Here is a 20,253-nt window from a genome sequence, read left to right as displayed (position 1 = left end):
TTGATTCCTCATTTACCTCTCCATTATTTAATCAAACAGCCTGATCATTTCTGCCACTGAAATGTCTCTTCAGTCTTTTCTTTGTTGTCTCCCTATGATTGTTCAAGACCTATTGCTTCGTATCTCAAGTAATGTGACAGCCTAATCTATGGTTTAACCTATCCTGCCAAGTTAGTCTTCTTGAATACCATCTTCAAAAGACTTGCATAATAATCTTTAGCCTTGGTAAAAAAAAAGAGTACAAGGATTACGTTCATTCTTATTCCATCGTTAGCACAGTATGGTGAACTTGTGATTACAATTCCATTTGAATACATGATCTACAGTTAAAACAATGACCTACAGAAAAAAAAACCACTTTGGCTCAAGGTTTAAGAACCTACAAATCCCCCTTACATACCTCCTATCCCTACTACATCCCCGTAACAACTGTCTGTTCAATACAAACTAATTTACTTCACAAGATGCCCCTTTTTCTTTCCAACTCTCCAATCTTGCTCAATCCTTTTATCTGGAACATACTCTCCACTCCTCTTTGTAAAATCCTACATTCCCTGACAAATATACCTTTGCCTAAGAAATCTCTGAATTTTAAAGACATTTAATATTAGGACTATTAGCAATTCACCAATTTTTTGCCAACATAGCTTCTTTTATAATCTTAAATTTTCATATGTATCTGTTATAACTAATAAACTGACAAGCATCTACCTTATTTGTAAATACGAAGAAAAAAAACTTTGAAAGCAAGGACTTCTTTGTATTTGCCACAAAACTAAAAACACAGTCTTTAACATATTAACTATCCAATAATTATTTGACAATCTCTAGCCCCCAAAAGGTAATGATTTGATTAAAGATCATCTGGTTAAATAGAATAGCAAGAACAAAGTAAAAAAGAGATCAGTTCTAGAAACAGGCTAGATATTTCTGAAAGAGAAAAATCAAATTTAATCTAATCACTCATTATTTCAAGGGGTCCTCTAGATAAAAATAAAAATACTATAAAATTATGTCTACTATTTATATTGACAATTTTTAGAAACCAAGTATAATTATCTAGTTAAGTTTTAAATCTCAAAGACAAGCAAAAGGAAATCTGTACTAAAATATTTTATTAGCAATAATGAAAGACAGTCATTATAGTAATAAAAAGGATATCAGCTTTAGCAAAGTCTCTTATCCCACACTGAGGTAATCCTGGTGTGTTCTGCATGCAGAAATCCAAGTAAAACCAATGGGCAAGTTCAATCTGAAAACAAACTCGGATAGCATTGTCTCTTTCCTCGCTGGGAATATGCAAAATAAATCGGCTGTCAAAAGAAAATATATTAAAATTAATATTTACAAATCGTAATGAATTTAACCTATTTAACTGCTTTAACCACCAACATAAAAAAGGAACCAAGAGCAGTGCTGACCAAGGAAGAAAAATCTGGAAGCAATTATTATAGGGAAGGGGAATCTGGAAGGCAGCTATGCTCACCACTCTACCACCAAAGCTGCACAAGGAAGAGAAGCCTGAAAAAGAAGTTTTTCAGTTATCTCACTCAGAATTTTTTAAGAGGCCATCTACCCTCTGTTAACAAGGACAAAGATAACTAAAAATAAAGGGAGCAAGGAAACAACTTTCACTAGGATTTCCTCCTATGACTGGTAACATTTATTAAAAAAACGTTTATTTTTTTGGTGAGACAGCATGCGCATGCCAGCAGAGGAGAGACAGAGGGAGAGAGTTCCAAGGATCCTCCACGCCAAGAACCCAGAGCCCGACATGGGACTTGATCCCACAACCTTGGGACCAGGCATGACCTGAGCTGAAATGGAAAGTCGGGTGCCCAACTGACTGAGCCACCCAGATACCACAGCATATAATATACAAATATATCCATTCATTCAAATAGCATAGATGTGGGCTGTTTAACCTTCGCATTTAAAGTATCACAAAGAGACAAGAAATCATCTCTTTAATTAACAGACTCGACTTCTCAAAGAACTTCATCTGGAACTTGAGCTCAAAATAACTTTTAAAACATACATTTAAAATAACTTTTTAAAGTATACTCACTTTTTAAAACCCTAAATTGGGGCACCTGGGTGGCTCAATCGGTTAAGCATCCGACTAAAGATCTAAATGTAAAACATGAAACCATAAAACTCCTGGAAGAAAAACATGGGCAGTAATTTTTTTGACATCAAACTTAGCAACATTTTTCTGGGTATGTCTATTCAGGTAAGAAAACAGAAGCAAAAAAATAAACCATTAGGACTACACCAAAATAAAAAGCTTTAGCAAAGCAAAGGAAACCATCAACAAAATGACAATGTAACCTACTGAATGGAAGGTATTCCCAATGATACATCCAATAAAGGGTTACTATAAGAAATATATAAAGAACTTACACAACTCAACATCAAAAAACAAATAATCTGATTAAAAAGTAGCAGAGGACTTGAATAGGTATTTTTCCAAAGACATACAGATGGCAGAGACACATCAAAAGATGCTCAACATCACTCATTTTCAGGGAAATGCAAATCTCATACCTGAGATAGTATGAGATATCACAATGGCCAAAACCAAAGGACAAAAAATAACAAGTGCTGGCAAGGAGAAAAAGAGATCTGCATGCACTGTTTGTTGGTGGGAATTTAAATTGGCGCAGCCACTGTGGGAAACAGTATGAAGAGTTCTCAGAAAATTAAAAAACAGAAATACCATATAATCTGATAATTCCACTACTGGGTATTAACCCAAAGAAAACAAAACACTAATTCAAGAAGATACACACACCCCTATGTTTACTGAAGCATTCTGTTTTCTGAGGAGATGGGATTACAGGGATGGGCAAAATGGGCGAAGGGAGTGGGAGATATGCATCTCTGCTTCAGAAACAGTCTATCCCAGAGATGAAAGATAGTATAGGGAATACGGTCAATGGTGTTTTAAAAGCCCTGGATGGTGACAGATGGCAGCTACACTTGGGAGCACAGCATAAGAGCTGCCAAATCACTTACCATTGTACATTTGAAACTAATGTAACATTATGTCATATACTTCAATTTTTAAAAAGGCAGAAGGGAACAGCAAGATCTACTTAGGTAACAGAACAATGTCTACCCTTTTTTCACTCCTTTGAGTCAAGAGTTTCTCCTAGAAAAGAGTAGGGGAAGGGGGAAGAATACCCAAGGCTCTTTCCTAACTTTAGCAGATAGGTTTGGGTGATGGCACCCCAAAGCAAAACTCCCACACACACTGGCTTAAGGATCCCCAGTGTAAGAGCTAGCACCCCATCTACTCACATAAAAGGGAAGCTCTTATATACCCTCATCTTAAATATGAAACAGCAACAAAAATCAACCAACATCTCAAGAAAATCTGGGGCATGACAGAAAAAAATGTATTAAAAAACTGGCCCTGGAGGCATCTAAGTGGCTCAGTCAGTTAAGTGTCTGACTCTTCATCTCTGCTCAGGTCCTGATCTCAGGGTCATTAGTTCAGGCCCTGCATTGGGCTCTGCACTGGGTGAGAAACGTACTTTAAAAAAAAAAAAAAAAAAAAAAAGACCCTGAGGAAAAGGCAGTTTTGAGGTTGTCTTCTAGAAACTTGGTACTCACAGTGTGGACCCCCAGACCACCTGAAAACACATGTGTGAGAAGAGAAAAAGGCATTTTAGTTGTATAAGGACTCAAAAGTTTACTTCCTAATGACCCCCTCAAAGGAAATTACTTTTAAATATGCAACAGAAAAATAAGAATGAAAACCAAGAAAGCATAAAACATGAGATTTAAGGGACGCCTGGGTGGCTCAGTTGATTGAGTGTCTGACTTCGGCTCAGGTCATGATCTCACAGTCTGTGAGTTCGAGCCCCATGTGAGGCTCTGTGCTGACAGCTCAGAGCCTGGAGCCTGCTTCCGATTCTGTGTGTCTCTCTCTGCCCCTCCCCTCATTCATGCTGTGTCTCTCTCTCAAAAATAAATAAACATTAAAAAATAAAAACATGAGATTTAAGAGATAATAAATGCAACCTACAGAGAGCCGTGAAAGGTAATTCCAGTAGGCCAGTTGTTTGGCAAATCCAGGGAACAACCAGGCCGGAATGGGCTGGAGGGTGGAGGTCTCCAAGAGGGTACTTACTCTTCAGGAAAAAAGAATTTGGGAGAATAGACAGTATGATTTGAGAGTAAGACCAAGAATATAATAAAGGAACAGACAGGGACAGAGAGGAGGAAGTTATTTTGGTTGTGTTGGGGAAGAGAGGCAAATGTAGAAGGGAATCATAATCCAAATATGAAGCAAAAAGCCAAAAGTAGAACAAAAAGATAATCAAAAGAAAAAAAAGGACTTCAAGAAAAGCCAGAGGGGCACCTAACTGGCTGGCTCAGTGCAGAGTGTGACCCCTGATCTAGGGGTTATAAATTCAAGCCCCACATTGGGTGTAGAGATTACTAAAAAACAAAATCTTAAATAAATAAATAAGGAATAGCCAGAAATGAGGGAATTATGAAGAAAGTATATGCTTCTTTCTCCAAAAGAAAAAACTAGAAAAGACAGCATCATTTTGACCAATTAGAAAGGAGAATTCATTCTGGCATTCCCTTTCAACGCCCTTACAAAAGGATCCTGAATATGGCTAGAGGGAAAAGCATAAAATCCTAGCCATTGTAATCCTGCCTCTACTGTGAAAAATCTGTACATAGTGATTCCATATAACAAATGCTATTATTCTTGTTCGGCTTTTGCAGTCAACCAACAGTAAGTAAAAAGTACAACTGCCCTCATGAGGTCACAAAATAGAATGTAGATATTGCATGATAACCTAAACCCTCCCCTGATATCTACCAAGGTGAACTAAATTCTCAATGTAACACCTGAAGTTGATAATACAAGAAACTGGTGCAAGTATATTTTAAAATACTGAAATATCTACCAAAGGAATTTAACACAAAACAGGTAAAAACCTGGAAAGCAGAACTGAGATAAAAAGGAGCAGGGCAGGAGACTGTTTTTTTTCTAACTTCAACTGTACGCTTCGCTTTTTTTTTTTTTTAAACTTACACAAGAGTACATCTTTTTAACAGCTAAAAGCTGACTTCTTTAAAAAACCTTAGGGGCACTAGGGCAGCTCAGTTGGTTTGTTATGCCCAGATCACAATATCATCCCCAAAAACCAGAGACCGCCAGGGAGACTGAGTCATGCATGCAAAAGCAAAGGGCATTTATTATTACGGGCTCAAGCTCAGGCTCACAGACTTCACCAACACAGTGGATCCGTGCTGAGAGCCCCAAACAAGGCTGAGCAGGGTTTTTATGGGGTTTGGGAAGGGGGAGTTACAGAAAATTGTGACACAGGTACAGTTACTTTCGGCGGGACCCAATCACAACATTTAGTGCTTCTTTGAAAATAACCAATTACAGGGTGGACCAAGGACCCCCATGTAGGGTGTAACTAGCCTTAAGTAGTAAGAGATTATCTATAGCTTCTATCTCTAAGCCCACCATTAGGAATGTTAAGCATTTTAGCTGGCCGCTTCTGACTGGGTGTTACTAGGGTGGTCCCTGGTTGAGCAATCTGCGCCCAAACCGACACTTCGGCCACCAATGTCAGAGGGGCAACTTGAAGCCTGTCATGGAGTCAGTTTGGTTCAGACCTGTGTCCTTTCAGGTTAAGCATCCAACTCTCTATTTCTGTTCAAGTCATGATCTCACAGTTTGCAGGATCGAGCCCCTCATTGGTCCTGTGCTGACAGTGCAATGCCTGCTTGGGATTCTCTCTCTAAATAAATAAATAATTTTTTTTCTCAAAAAGAAACTTTATAAGACAAAGGAAACTTTTTTTTTTGAGAGACAGAGAGAGACACTGCGAGCAGGGGAGAGTCAGAGAGAGAGGGAGAATCAGAAGCAGGCTCCAGCTTCAGCAGCTGTCAGCACAGAGCCCAATGTGGGGCTCGAACCCACACACCGTGAGATCATGATCTGCGCCGAAGTTGGATGCTTAACCGACTGAGCCACCCAGGTGCCCCAACAAAGGAAACTTACATGAAAATTACACTTTGATAATTTCATTCTGTAAATGTTTTTCCTGTTTTAAAGATTTAAAAGTGTGTGCAGGGGCAATTTATATATATATATATATATATATATATATATATAAAATAAAAATGTGTATCATATACACCTAGTACACAGTATATTACAATATATATTGTAATAGCTGAAACAAAATGCTTTCCACAATAATTATGGGAAAAGTTTCTCCACCTCACAGATTGCCATCTTTTCAATTTTCCTACAAATAAAACAGTAGAAGAACTACAATTAGTACAAAACTGCTGCAGTAGGATTGAATACTAAAATGGCAAGCTGAATATGAGCACAAATTATTTGATTAGCGTAAACAATCACTAAAATAGCAGCAACATTAGTTGCCAGAAAATACCTTTCTCCTTTTAACACTTAGAGTGGCCTTACCATTTAATTCTTAAAGCTCTAAAAAGAACTACATGCATTTCTTTAAAACAGAAAAAAGCTGTCGTTTTCAGTTTTTACTTGAAAAACACTGTTTTCAAGCCTTTAGTAAGTGAATTTAAATGGTATTGAAAAATTCTTTGACTTTTAACGTCAACTGGTGCAACAGAAGCAAATATCACCATAAAATGGGGCAGATCTACTTTTCAGTATACGTTTACTAGCACGTCACTATAACACTTTAGAAAGCAATCTTTCCTTCCTCTCCTCTAATCTCATTCTATCTACAGATAACCACTATTTGCAGTTTGGTTGATTCTCCCAGACTTTTCTTGTGTATACACACAGACATACACACAAATATACACAAGACATTAAAAAAATTATTTCTTAATTATCAACTGTTATGTTCAATAATATACTGTATACATCATTTTTTTTCTATTTTATTTATTTTTGATACAGAGAGAGACAGAGCATGAGAGGGGGAGGGGCAGAGAGAGGAGACACAGAACCGGAAGCAGGCTCCAGGCTCTGAGCCAGCTGTCAGCACAGAGCCTGACACGGGGCTCGAACCCACAAACGTGAGATCTGACCTGAGCCGAAGCCGGAGGCTTAACCGACTGAGCCACCCAGGCGCCCCTGTATACATCATTTCAAGATACAAATATTTTCCCTCAGCTTACTGTTTGTATTAGGAATTTCTAATGAGTGCACAGTATTCCAGTAAATGAAATGTTGCATATAAAAATCACTGGAAAAACAACATTACACACCCTAGGCTATAAGCAGCCTAAGGGTTACAAAGTCATACCTTGAAAATATAAGTCTCCTCCTCTAATTTTTCACATCAAAATCAACCTTTATGTTTCTCCAAAAGTTATTAATATATGGTCAATGATTTTAGTAGGCAAGATTAGCAGGAAAATGTAATTTATCAAAAATCAATAACAAAAAAACCCTCTGAAATATACTGATAATAAACAGTATAATTAGGGAAAATACAAAAGGGGGTAAAAACAAGAATCAAGGCCAAATTCATCAATCAAGAGATACTTAAAACAGCAAAGGAGTGCAGAAATATTAAACTTTTTTCACTTAAGCTTTATGTTTATAAAAATTAAACATAAATTCTGCTGATCTTATTTATGATACAAGAGTCAAATGTTAAAAGTATACCAATTTTGGTTTTGGCTCCTCGTTCTTCTCTTGTGGTGGTCACGAACCACAATTCTAAGTGTAAATTTGTCTCAAAAAAAGCCCCAAATCAAAAAAACCTTAATTGTTAACATTAAACATCTTCAATCAACCAAAATATTAAAATATTAACTTTAAAATGCCACTGTTTTTAAAACTCAAAGTTTTGGGGCGCCTGGGTGGCTCAGTTGGTTGAGTTTTGGACTTCAGCTCAGGTCATGATCTCATGGTTCATGGGTTCGAGCCCCGCGTGGGGCTTTGTGCTGACAGCTAGCTCAGAGCCTGGAGCCTGCTTCAGATTCAGGACCTCCCTCTTTCTCTGACCTTCCCCTGCTCATGCTGTCTCTCTGTCTCTCAAAAAATAAATTAAAAAAACATTAAAAAAAAAAAACCCTCAAAGTTTTAAGAAATGGTTATTTGGCTTATTAGTCAGGTAGCTAGCCCTAAATTTTAAACATATAATCCTCATTTATATAACCAAAACACAGTAACTGCAAAAAAAACTTACCCTCATTTCTTGAAGGGGAGAAAAAAAAAAAGGTTACTCTATTCCAAAAGATCTGTGTAAAATTGCTTAAATACACTCACTGGAAAACCAAGTAAGAATCTTTAACACTCATCAGATGTTTAATGTATTGGTTACAAAACACACCAGTTATTTGTAATTATATTTAAACCTCCATATTCAAAATAAGCCCATGCTAGTAGAAAGATTAGATACCTGTAAAAAGTATATTACTTATCTTTTTCTTTAAAGTGTATCCCTATTAATTACTAATTATTGCTCACCTTTTCAAATACATACTCTTTTTCCTAACTAGAAAACACACATCCTTTTAAAAAAAATCTTGAAAACTACAATAAGAAAATAACCATCGTAATCTCACTTCTCAAATGTTCGTCCATTTATCCAGACATATATACATGAAATCTTTTTTTTCTTTTTAATGTTTATTTGTTTTTGAGAGAGAGACAGAGCAGGAGTGGCAGAAGAAGACAGAGAGGGAGACCCAGAATCCGAAGCAGGCTCCATGCTCTGAGCTGTCAGCACAGAGCCTGACATGGGGCTCGAACCCACAAACTGTGAGATCACGACCTGAGCTGAAGTCCAACGCTTAACCCACTGAGCCACGCAGGCGCCTTTCAAATTTTTTTTTTTTAATGAAAGGAAAAAAGGAACATTTTAACTGGTTCATTTGAATCAATCATATTCCAAAAATTATAATCGTTTCATCACCAAAGAAGTACTGTGACACTTTTTTAATCGCAAAATTAGTCTATTTACTTATCTACATGTACTTTTGTGAGGTTTAAATGTCAGATTTGACTTTCTGTAAGGCCTACCTGGCAAAGGAGAATGAGCACAGGCAAGGATCGTAGAGATAATGGCCTAGGTTTCAAATCCTGATTTTCTCAATTACAAGAAATGTGACCTTGTGTAAATTACAAATCGAGTCTGTCAGACGAAAACTGAAAGAACTGCACCTACCAGAGTTGTTTCCAGGATTAAATGATATATGAGAAAGGAGCACCCAGTGCCTGGCACACAACATTACCTCCACAAGTGAGTTCTTTCCTTCCCATTAAAAAAAAAAAAAAAAAAAAGGCGAGAATGTGACACAACTACCAAAAGTCAGATTCTAGACATACAGGAAATACACGTGAAAAGGTGTTTTTTGTTTTTTATCAGAGCCTTTTAATCACTTGTAATTTACGTTACTTCACAATCCACTTAGCCGGCGACAACTCAGCGTATTACTGTACGAAAAATTTTACTTCGGGAAAAGAAAATATTTTAAGTCTATTTTACAATTTTCGCTATCTGAAATCATACCTAACAAGAGGAAGAATGTAAAAAATGTCTCTTGTAAAAGTATACAACGACTTAAAATCCTGCGGTTGAGAATCTCCTTTAAGGACAATTAAAGAATGAAAAGAAAAGCAACTCTAGACTTTTTCCCCCTTCCAATGGTAAGTTTGGAGATAAACAAGGGAGTAATTTTTTATAGCAATTTAGAAAATGCCAGGGGCGTAGGAGAACACACGAGCGAAAGGGTAAGTTTGCAACTGCTCCCTGCGTAAGTCTGGGGGCGTGGGACGCAGATTCAAAACCTTGGGGTCTCGCGGCTGAATTGAGGAATGAGACGGCGGGGGTGGGGTGGTGTGGGGGGGACGGTTTTATACAAGTCAGAAGAAGGAAAAAAAAACAATGGAAGAGGGAAGAGAGCCGAAAAACGCTCAAGACCTAGACTTTGGCGCAGCGGCTTCACTTACAGGAAAGCAAAAGAGTTAGGAACTAAGAAAATGAGGAAATTCCGGTATTCCGCAAAGAAGGACGGAGGGGCCGTAAGAAACGGGGAGACTACGGCTGAAAGGCGGGGTGGTGTCGTGGGAGAAAAGGGTCGACCCGGGAAAGCGAGCGGCTGCGGGACCGGAAAGCGAGAACAAGGATGGAGCGCGGAGAGGAGTAGGTACGGAGGCCTCCGGGGCCGACCAACGTGACAGAAAACGAGGAGGGGACGCAGGGGGCCTTGGCAGCGCGGGGCGACGTGGTACCTGCAGAGATCGTCCAGGACGCTGCCGGGAATCTCCACCCGTTTGGTCTCCATGATGAGGACCCACAGCAGGAGCAGTGCATCCCGGCTCCGCGCGGCCGGGGACTGAGGGTACGGCTCGGAGACTCCGGCTCTCCGGAAAGCTGGCAGCGGCGGCGGCAGGAGAGGCGACTCCAGCAACGAGAGGGGGAAGGGGCGGAACCCGCTCACTTCCGTCCCGCTCCCTCAGCGCTGAACCCCGAGCTTGGGCCAGAGCGCGGGGCGGAGCCCCGAGAGTCACGCCCCTGCTCTGCTTGAAAGGTCCAATGGGAAGCTGGCGAATCAGGAGGCTGAGCAAGCTAAGCCAATGAAATGTTTGTTTATTGGTCTGTCGTCTCCAATCCGTCTTCAAGCTGCTCGGTTGCCACTCGGAAAACCAACTTCCCGCTGCCTGTGATTGAGCCCCGGTGTGGCTAGGCGCATGCGCACCATGCCTACTTTGCACTCTAGAAGTCCAGAGGGAGGAGTCAGAGCTTGCTGGTAGACTCGGAGACCAGCAAACATCCTAGGGTTCCGCGTGGTGTAAATGTTTTGGTGACCAAGCAGGCGCTCGTGCCTCTGCAGGGTAGGCCCCGACGGCACAACCTGCAAAAGCGTGCACTTGCAATTCTGTCACCAAGTATCCTGCACAAACACTCCTTGTCGTCCCATAATCTCCAGGCCAAGGACTGTGCCTCTAACTACAAACACCGGTTATCTTGTATGTGTGTGCGCGTGGTTGCTTACCTATGCCTTCCCTCAGAGGACCCAGATAAAACTTTATTCTACTATCTGACCCTAATGAGATCTGAGAAAATATTGATTGACCCGAACTTGGGAATCTTCATTCTACCTCCTACACACACCACTCCAACCTACTATCCCTCAGTGAAACCTCATCTTGCTTAATGGAGCCCAATCCATTTAGAATCTTGCAGAAAACTCGAGATTCGCCCTTTAACGTCTTCTTTTTACATCCCAGGCCCGTTAAACACACACACACCATTCACCACCTAATTCATTCTCATGAGGGAACAGGAGCAAGCTGAGGGCAAAGCACAGGCTAACTGCCCCCCCTCCCCGCCCCCGCCAAACCGCACTTCGAGAGGTGGAATATGTGTGATATTCCTCAGACACCTTTGGCTCCCCAAGAACAGAGGAAAGGAAAGAAAGAAAATGGCTGACTGATAAAGAACCCAGTCACATAGGACAGGAGTCTCCTTCCGTGTACAGATAACTTACTAAACTTCAAGAAAAAGGCAATTTGTTCATAGCTTAATCTCCAGAAACCTATAAATTCTGTTTCCTAGATCTATATCCTAATATCTTGCTTTCCTGATCTTCCCAATATCACCCTCATGAAGATCTAAGGGGGGTTGGGGTGCCTGGGTGGCTCAGTTGCTTAAGTGTCTGACTTCCACTCAGGTCACGATCTTGTGGATTTTTGAGTTCGAGCCCCCAGTTCAGCCCTGTGCTGACAGCTTGAGCCTGAAGCCTGCTTCGGATTCTGTGTCTCCCTCTCCCTCTCTGCCCCTCACCAGCTTGTGCTCTGTCTCTCTCAAAAATAAAAATAAAGAAAAAATTAAGAAGATGTAAGGAGGTTTAAGTGCTTGCCATGGCAATGGGGGAAACAAAGTCAAATGAAAAATTAAACTCCCTTTCTGCCTACAGTCCATTGACAAGTCGTTAAAGCAGGCAGAGTGTTCTTCCTCTAGGAGCTCAGCTGCCTTGATGATGACACTTTGCTAGAGCCAAAAGGGAATCTTAACAAGGTCCAGACCCCTCAAGATCCTGTGAGTCTCCTTAAACACATAACAATTCCTTTGGAAACTTTATCTTTACCTGCACTCCCCCCAAGATACATATTGGCAATCATACTCCAGGCTTATGGCCCCCTGATACGCATCTGGAAGGTCTCATGACTGAGGTTTTACTAAACAGTAATAAATGATGTTTTCCTAATAACAGCTAGTCCCTCAAGGTCCTGGAAACAAACCTTGCTTCCAAAATTCCTTAGAGGGGCGCCTGGGTGGCTCAGTCGGTTAAGCGTCTGGCTTCGGCTCAGGTCATGATCTCATGGTTCATGGGTCTGAGAACCACATCGGGCTCTGTGCTGACTGCTAGCTCAGAGACTAGAGCCTGCTTCAGATTCTGTGTCTCCCTCTCTCTCTCTCTGACCCTCCCCTGATCGTGCTGTCTCTCTCTCTGTCTCTCAAAAATAAATAAAAATTTAAAAAATTCCTTAGAGACTTACACTGTTCCTAACCCTCCAACCAGTCCCTCTTTCCAACCCTAGTGCAGTTCTTTCTGCCTATAGGTGTTGTCCCCATGCTTTAACAAAATCACCTTTTTGCACCAAAGACATCTTCAAGAATTCTTTCTTGGCTGTCAGCTCCAAACCCCACCATCATTCCAAAACCCCATCAGTTCTACTATTTAATCTTTCAGGTTTTTTTCTTAATTTCTGTCCAGATGTCCAAATGCTCACTCTTTGTATCAGGTGCTCATTATTTCTCCTCATTAGGTCAAGAACTACCTAACCAGTACCTCTGCCTCCATTCTTGGCCTGCACAACTGCCCGAGTTTAATTTTCTTTTGTCCTAAAACTATTATCTTCTAATAGCTCTCCTACATCAGCTTCTGATGTATACTTAAGCCCAAACTTGACATAAAAGCCCTGTTACCATCTATTTTACTCGCTGTTTTCCATCTTTTTGCTCCTTGTTCTCAAATTGATTTTCCAGCAGCTTATACCATTTTTACTTTTCTATAGTTCTCTTTTGTTCTTCAAATGTCTCTGTTATGGTGTCATAGCCTGCTTAATTGATTTCTTATCCCTATGAGGATATTGACAATATACTTAAAACAAATTTTCTTATGCTTAATAATTTTTGAGAGAGACAGAGTGTGAGTGGGGGAAGGGCAGAGAGAGAGAGAGAGAGGGAGACAACAGAATCCAAAGCAGGCCCCAGGCTCCAAGCTGTCAGCACGAGACAGATGCAGGGCCGGAACCCATCATGACCAGAGCCAAAGTTGGACACTTAACTGACTGAGCCACCAAGGTGCCCTTAGCTGTACAATTTTAAAGTTCTCTTCTTCCTGAGTAGTCTCATTCCTCTCAGGTGCTTTTTGCTATTAATTTGTCTCCATCTATCGTATTGGAAGTTTTCCAGTGTTCCTCAACTATTCACTCATATTTAACAGTATGTACTAAAAAGCCAGGGCAAGTGCTATAATGCAGATGAAACTTGTCTCCTGAAAGCTTCACTGTGGGGTGATCTGGCTGGGCTGTTAGCTGGGAACACGTGGCATCAGCATCTGTAGGTCATTCTTTCCAGCTGATCAAATTCTCTAACGTGAAAATCCTTCCAGACCAAACTGAAAGTGTTCTGGGAGTCAGATAGGGGAGCACAGACAGGAGTATTCTATTTGCTTAATCAATCCCCTTGGCACACTACATGTCTTAGTTTAGGTTTCCTAAGAAGCAGGCCCTGACACAAGGATTTTAGTGCAAGTAGTTTGTGTGGGAACTGATCCAGGAAAGAATAGTAGCAGAGCTGGGAAGTGAGTCAGGAATGAGAGAAAGCCAAAAAAATGGATTATTATCAAGGAAGTTAGCCCTGTGGGTAACTGGAGCTGATCCCACTGGAGAATTCTGGAGGCCAGGGTAACACACATGCTGCGGAGTTATCCTATCCAAGGGAAGAGGAAGATGGGGTATTTATATACTGACTTCTGTCAGTCCTTGGTTAAGGCAGGCTCCTGGAGTCTGAACGCCAGCCTGCCACATGCACAGCAAGGCAGGCTCTGGTGGCCAGACAAAGCCTTCAGGCAAAAGAAATTGCAGCTGCTAGCTGTTGGAAGTCCAGGCAGCATGGCATAATGGATCGGGGAGGGGGAGGGAGGCCCTTTTAATAGTTCTATTTTGCTGGATATGCATTCTATATGTCTTTAACTTCTTTTCTGTGTAGAGGGTATCTTAGTGACTGTTTTTCTTAGGTGTCACTTGAAGCTCAAGTCTGGTTTTTAGAGTACTCTAAATGAAGCAATAGTGGAAGACCAAATGATGTTTATTCCCCAAGGGCCGATGCTAGAGATCCAAAGAACCAGGCTACTGGGCACTTGCTAAAGGACCTGGAAGAAGTCTTCCTCCTCGCTTATCTCTTTGAGGTCTCAGCTCAGGGGCAGATATACAACTCTTTTTTAGCTCTAAGGGGCCTGCAAGTCCCCAAACTTCCACATAGTGCTAACCCAATTCCCCGCTGAGAATTCCACAGATGTCTGGGAGCCTCTAAGCTACTCTCCTGACCATTCACCATCCCACCCCTGCCTCCTCACACACACATGCCTGGAGCCGGACAGGTGCACAGCAGAGCAGCCCTTAAGGCAATCCTCTGAGCTGTGACTCCGAAATAATTCAAGGCCTCATTCAAATCCAACCATCCACATGCCCCAGCACCCATGGCTTGAGAAAGGCAGACCAATTGGAGTTTGGATTTAAGAGAAAGGGAGATGCTGGGGTTCATAAGTTATAATACTGATACAATTTTAAAATAATTGAGCTAATCAAAACCTTCACTGTTTTAAAATAAGCTATCTGATTCAGTCTTTCTAACTACATGGGATAGGCAGAGAGAGATTAATGAGGCTTATAGAGATTAAATGATTAAATGACAGTATGAAATGGAACCGGGACTATAATTCAGTTCTTCTGAACCCACTCAGGAAATTCTGCTTTAGGGAGAATGACACCATAATTATTATTATTAATGTCTGTACAGCATGTTATAGTATAATATTCTTTTGAATACAATAATCCTTACAACAAAACAAGTTGTCATCAAATTCTTTAAAAAGAATACTTAATACGCTTACTGGCCTTCTTTTAAATTAAATGAGATTAAGTCTGTCAAAGTCTTTTCACATCCTTTCAAAGTTCTTTTCTTAAATTTGTTTTCCAGCTTTATTGATATGCGATTGACATATCAATTGTACATATTGATCAAAATTGTATCAAATTTTGTACATATTGTACATATTGTACAATTGTATCAAAATTTGTACATATTTAAGGTGCTGTACCAGTCCATTCAGGCTACTATGACAAAAATGCCATGAACACTGTGGCTAATAAACAACACACATTTCTTTCTCACGATTCTGGAGGCCGGAAAGTTCAAGATCACGGCACTAACAGATTTGGTGTCTGGTGAGAACCTATTTCCTGGTTCATAGACTATGTTTCCTGATTGTAACCTTACATGGTGGGAAGGGACAAGTTAGCCTTCTGGGCTCTCTTCTATAAGGGCACTAATTCCATTCATGATGGCTCTACATTCATGACTTAACCACTTCACAAAGCCCTCACCTCCTAATACTATCACACTGGGCACTGGGAGTTGAATTTATGAGTCTGTGGGAGAAGGACATAAACATCAGATCATAGCAGATACAACATGATGTTCTTATATATACTGTGTAATGATTACCACAATCAAGCTAATGAACGTCCATCCCCTCACGTAGTTACCTTTTCTGTGTATATGGTAAGAACACTTAGGATCTACTCTGAGCAAGTTTCAAGTATACAATACCATAGCTCTAGTCACCATGCTGTCCAGTAGGTCTCTAGAATTTATCCATCTTATGTACTCTTCAACCAACAAAGATCTCATGATTCAAGTCATCATTTATAGTACATTTTACAGTACAACACATATTTGCCCTTTCTGTAAGCCCCACTAATACTAGATCATTTCCCATACTGTATACAATGCTTTCATCATGTCTAACAAAAAACAAAACTAAACTAAACTAAACTAAACCTCCATTGATCTCTTCACAGTCTTACTAGATGCTGAGCAATCCTATTTCCTCTTCTTGGATTCACAGGTCCCCTTGCATTTAGGTAGAAGTAGGTAACTGAGTTCTAGCCAATGAAATGAGGATAAAAGTGATACATCCAACTTCTAAGCACAGCTCCTGCAATGTCCCATGTACTTTCTACATTCTCTCTTTCCTTCTCTTCCCACCTGGAAGCACAAGACCCTTGACACTGTGGAAGGAGCACAGATGCTCTATGCAAATGGGGCGGCAAGGAGTGGGTAGACACATTATTACATGTATCTCCTCTGCTCAAGTGCATGCTCATTTGTCTTATCCAACTTCACTCACAGAACACAACTTGAAAAATGAAATCATTAAGAATTCTAAGATGGTGGGGGCCTGGGAGCACAGATTCCTAAGGGTTTTTTTTTACCTGGAGAGGCGCTATAGCAGAACATTTGCTCCAGATTCTGCCTAAGCAAAAAATAAATGTTTGCTATGTATATAAAGCATCTTGGTTTTTTACACACGAACTATTCTCCATAAGAAACCTTTCTCATTTCAGTAAATGTGTCTTATAGTGGACATCCTTGCTTATCTATACAGCACTCATCAAGGCCTGCTCTGTGGTGTGTGTGTGTGTGGCCTATGCATGCATGACACACAAGGCTCTGTATTCAGAAAAGTCCCATGCTTATTTTAATGCTCTCCTTTCACCGTCTTAAAAAAAATTCTTAATGTTTATTTATTTTTGAGGAAGAGGGTGGGCAGGGAATGGCAGGGAGAGGGGGACAGAGGGTTCAAAGTAGACTCTGCACTGACAGCAGCGGGTGGGGCTGGAACTCATGAACTGGGAGATCATGACCTGAGCCCAAGTCAGACACTCAACCGACTGAGCCTCCCAGGCCCCCACCATCTTGAATTCTTAATGATTTCATTTTTCAAGTTGTGTTCTGTGAGTGAAGTTGGATAAGACAAATGAGCATGCACTTGAGCAGAGGAGATACATGTAATAATGTGTTTACCCACTCCTTGCCGCCCCATTTGCATATAGCATTTAAAGTGTCCCATGGGAACAGAATTTCAGTGACTCATGGAAATTCAATAAGATTTACAGTGAGAACAAGGTAACCATGTTAAACTGAATAAGTGGGATCACTGTCAGCCCTGAGATCTTTCTATAAATTGGAACTTGCTTCAGATGCAAAGAGGACAGTAGCAGTCTAAGAAACACAAAGAACCAAGGAACCCGATTGTGTTACTTTCCTACTAATTCCCTATGTTAACCAACCACTTATGCTGAAAATGGTGACAATGAAGGAAAGTGAAAGACAGGGCAGTCCTAGTTTCTTTTCCTCTCAGTCTCACCTCATTCATCCTAGGCCGAATGTAGAGAGCATGGTAGAATGTATGTCCATCAAGAAGTGACAGGAAAACAGATGGGTTAATTTTGTGCAATGTTTCCACTGTTTTTGTAAGAATAAAATACATAATGCATGTACCAGCTATGAAATGTGAGTTGTATAATTTTGGCGATTCTACATGAATTAAATGTTCTTATATTTGCATTTAAAGTTGGCAATGCTTAATATAAAGATGAATGGTGATATTCATTGTAATGATTTAAAATTTTAGTTGTCCTTTACTTAAGATGACAATAAATGTCAAATAAAAACACCATGGCAAATTGAAAGACCATAGAGAAAAGGAAAAAGGTTTTATATTATAGTACCTTTAGTGACACTTTTTTCCTTCCTTCTGAATAAAGAAGTCCATATTTTCATGAGGGACACATGGCAAATGATGTAGCAGACTGTGTTTGAATTCACCCCTTAATCTTTCTGAAGAGAATCACGATTCAGACATGCATTCCTCAGCTTCATATGGAGCATGCGTGGCTGCGTGGAAACCAGTGCACTCTTGGCTCCAGGAGTTGACTCTGGTTGGCCTAAATTAATCATCAGATGACATCCCTTGTTATCAACCATTCTGTGAATCTTAGGACTCTTGCCTGAATCCTTAAGGTGAAAGTCTCTCCTTTTTAATGGAATGTCATCGAGTCAGGATGTGTGGAGCTGTATCCAAACTCATGTGAGTTCACTCTGTGGTAAGTCATAGAAACAACGCCAGGTGGAGTTGTCGCACAGGGTAGACTATATTTGCAGCAAGTAAGGAGATCACAGGGAATAACTCCAAAGCTGTGACTCCTGGAGCAAGAGTGAATGGGCCCCTTTTATTTAGGGTTATGATAAATAGTTAGGAAGGGGAGCCTTGTCACCACATGTAGAGGCAGGCATATTCCATATACACCCTGAGGAAACATGCCTATCTATACATACATTGCATGTTAGGAAAATGAGGCTGTTTTCCTCCTTGGATGGAGATTTTAGTATGATAATGAGAGAAAAGTAACTGTCGGTCCCTCCAAGGTCCATCTGAGCAGCTGTGAGTGGAGGGTCACGTTCCAATTGGTCTGGGTGGCCTGGGCCACCCAGGTGGCCATTGCTTGAAGGGTGGCTTTAATTTCCTTCAGTAATGCTAGGCCCTCAAAGGTCGGTGGGTACAAGGAGGTGAGCTGTACAGGTCAGGTCTTGGGTCTAGCTGGTGACCACCATCCTAAGGATAAAACTAACACATGGAGGAGGGCTAAGGTGAAAGACCTGTAGAGAAAAGGAGGCAGAGCTGTCAGGATCTCAGCTGACCTGGCCTGGGAGTTGGCATGGGGGAAGAATGAGAGAGAGAAAAAGAGAGAGAGAGAGCGTGCACTTGTGCATGCACCTGGCTCCAGATGGGAGCCAGAGTTGTCCATTGTCAGAGGAGCCAATTAAATCGACAAGCCAAAAATGAAAGAGTTAAGCCTTTAATCACTTACGTTGATGGCTCTAACCAGAAAAAGCAGTGACTCCTTCAGCTTCACTCTCCCCTGGAACAGAGTCAAGGGTCAGGTGGAGGTCAAGGATCAGGGGGCTGGTCTCACTGAACAAAAGGCTCTGGCAGTTTTGTGGACCCTGGGCGGAGAGGGAGGGGAAGGGCTAGGAGTGGGAAAGTCCTCCTCCTTCCCGCAGGAGGCTGTGTCAGTTGAGGAGACCAAAGAAGACCTCTTTCAAAGGCTATAGATAATGAGATAGGAAAGGAGGCTATGGGGCTAGGAATGCAAATGTGGTAGGCAGCGGGGCCAGAGTTCCTGACTGCAGCGCCCCCCAGGACTGCAGTGTACTGGCTGCTCACCCAGTCTGAATGGGGAGGGCAGCCATTTCCTGGGGGACTTGTCAAGTAGAGCTTTTTTTAAAAAATTTTTTTAAACTTTTTTTTGAATGTTTTATTTATTTTTGATACAGAGAGACACACAGCATGAGAGGGGGAGGGGCAGAGAGAGGAGACACAAGACAGGAAACGGGCTCCAGGCTGAGCTAGCTGCCAGCACAGAGCTGGATGTGGGGCTCGAACCCACGAATGTGAGATCTGACCTGAGCCAAAGTCGGAGGCTCAACCGACTGAGCCACTCAGGCGCCTCTCAAGTAGAGCTTTTGTGTTTGCCTATGATTAAGCCTGAAAAATCACACCTAGATCTCTGACGGAGGCCAGACAGTGAACCCCGAAGCCTGTTCTACCTCTGAACTTACATGAGCCCTTATGGGTCTTTTTGTTTCACCCAAAGCTTTCTTTTTTTTTTTTATTAAAAAAAATGTTTTTTAATTTATTTTTAAGAGACAGCATGAGTAGGGGAGGGTCAGAAAGAGGGAGATACAGAATCCTAAGCAGGCTCCAGGCTCTGAGCTAGCTGTCAGCACAGAGCCTGACACAGGGCTCGAACCCACAAACTGTGAAATCATGACCAGAACCGAAGCCAGATGCTTAGCCAACTGAGCCACCCAGGTGTCCCCCCCAAAGGTTTCTTTTACTTTGACCCAAATCATGTCTTTCCTTTTTAAAAAAAAAATGTTTATTTATTTTAAAATGTGTACTTAATTTTGAGAGAGAGAGGGAGGGGCAGAGAGAGAGGGAGACAGAGAATCTGAAGTGGGCTCTGTGCCAACAGCAGGGAGCCTGATGTGGGTCTTGAACTCATGAACCACAAGATTATGACCTGAGCCGAAGTTGGACACTTAACAGACGAGCCACCCAGGTGCCCCTAACTCTTTTAAAATCAATTTGTTGCATACTTTTAGATCAAGATTTTTAATTTTG

At 41.1% G+C, this 20,253-nt stretch overlaps 1 protein-coding gene across 11 annotated transcripts in view; it reads right to left on the bottom strand.

Annotated features, from left to right (window-relative positions):
* DCP2 (decapping mRNA 2) overlaps nucleotides 1-10,446 on the bottom strand; it is a 52,527-nt gene extending 42,081 nt beyond the window's left edge. For all 11 annotated transcript variants that reach the window (XR_003910099.1, XR_003910097.1, XR_003910096.1 and 8 more), the window contains exons 1-2: nucleotides 10,223-10,446; nucleotides 1,162-1,313 (exon numbers count right to left, since the gene is read on the bottom strand). Coding sequence is in view for 2 of the 11 variants with exons in the window: in XM_029942720.1 (XP_029798580.1) it covers nucleotides 1,162-1,313; nucleotides 10,223-10,275 (205 nt within the window). In the remaining 9 variants the exon portion in view is untranslated. The remainder of the gene's footprint in view (nucleotides 1-1,161; nucleotides 1,314-10,222) is intronic.
* Nucleotides 10,447-20,253: the final 9,807 nt, after the last annotated feature.

Source organism: Suricata suricatta, chromosome 6, assembly GCF_006229205.1.
Source record: "Suricata suricatta isolate VVHF042 chromosome 6, meerkat_22Aug2017_6uvM2_HiC, whole genome shotgun sequence".
Lineage (NCBI taxonomy): Eukaryota > Metazoa > Chordata > Mammalia > Carnivora > Herpestidae > Suricata > Suricata suricatta.
This window is presented reverse-complemented; position numbering and strand designations above follow the sequence as displayed.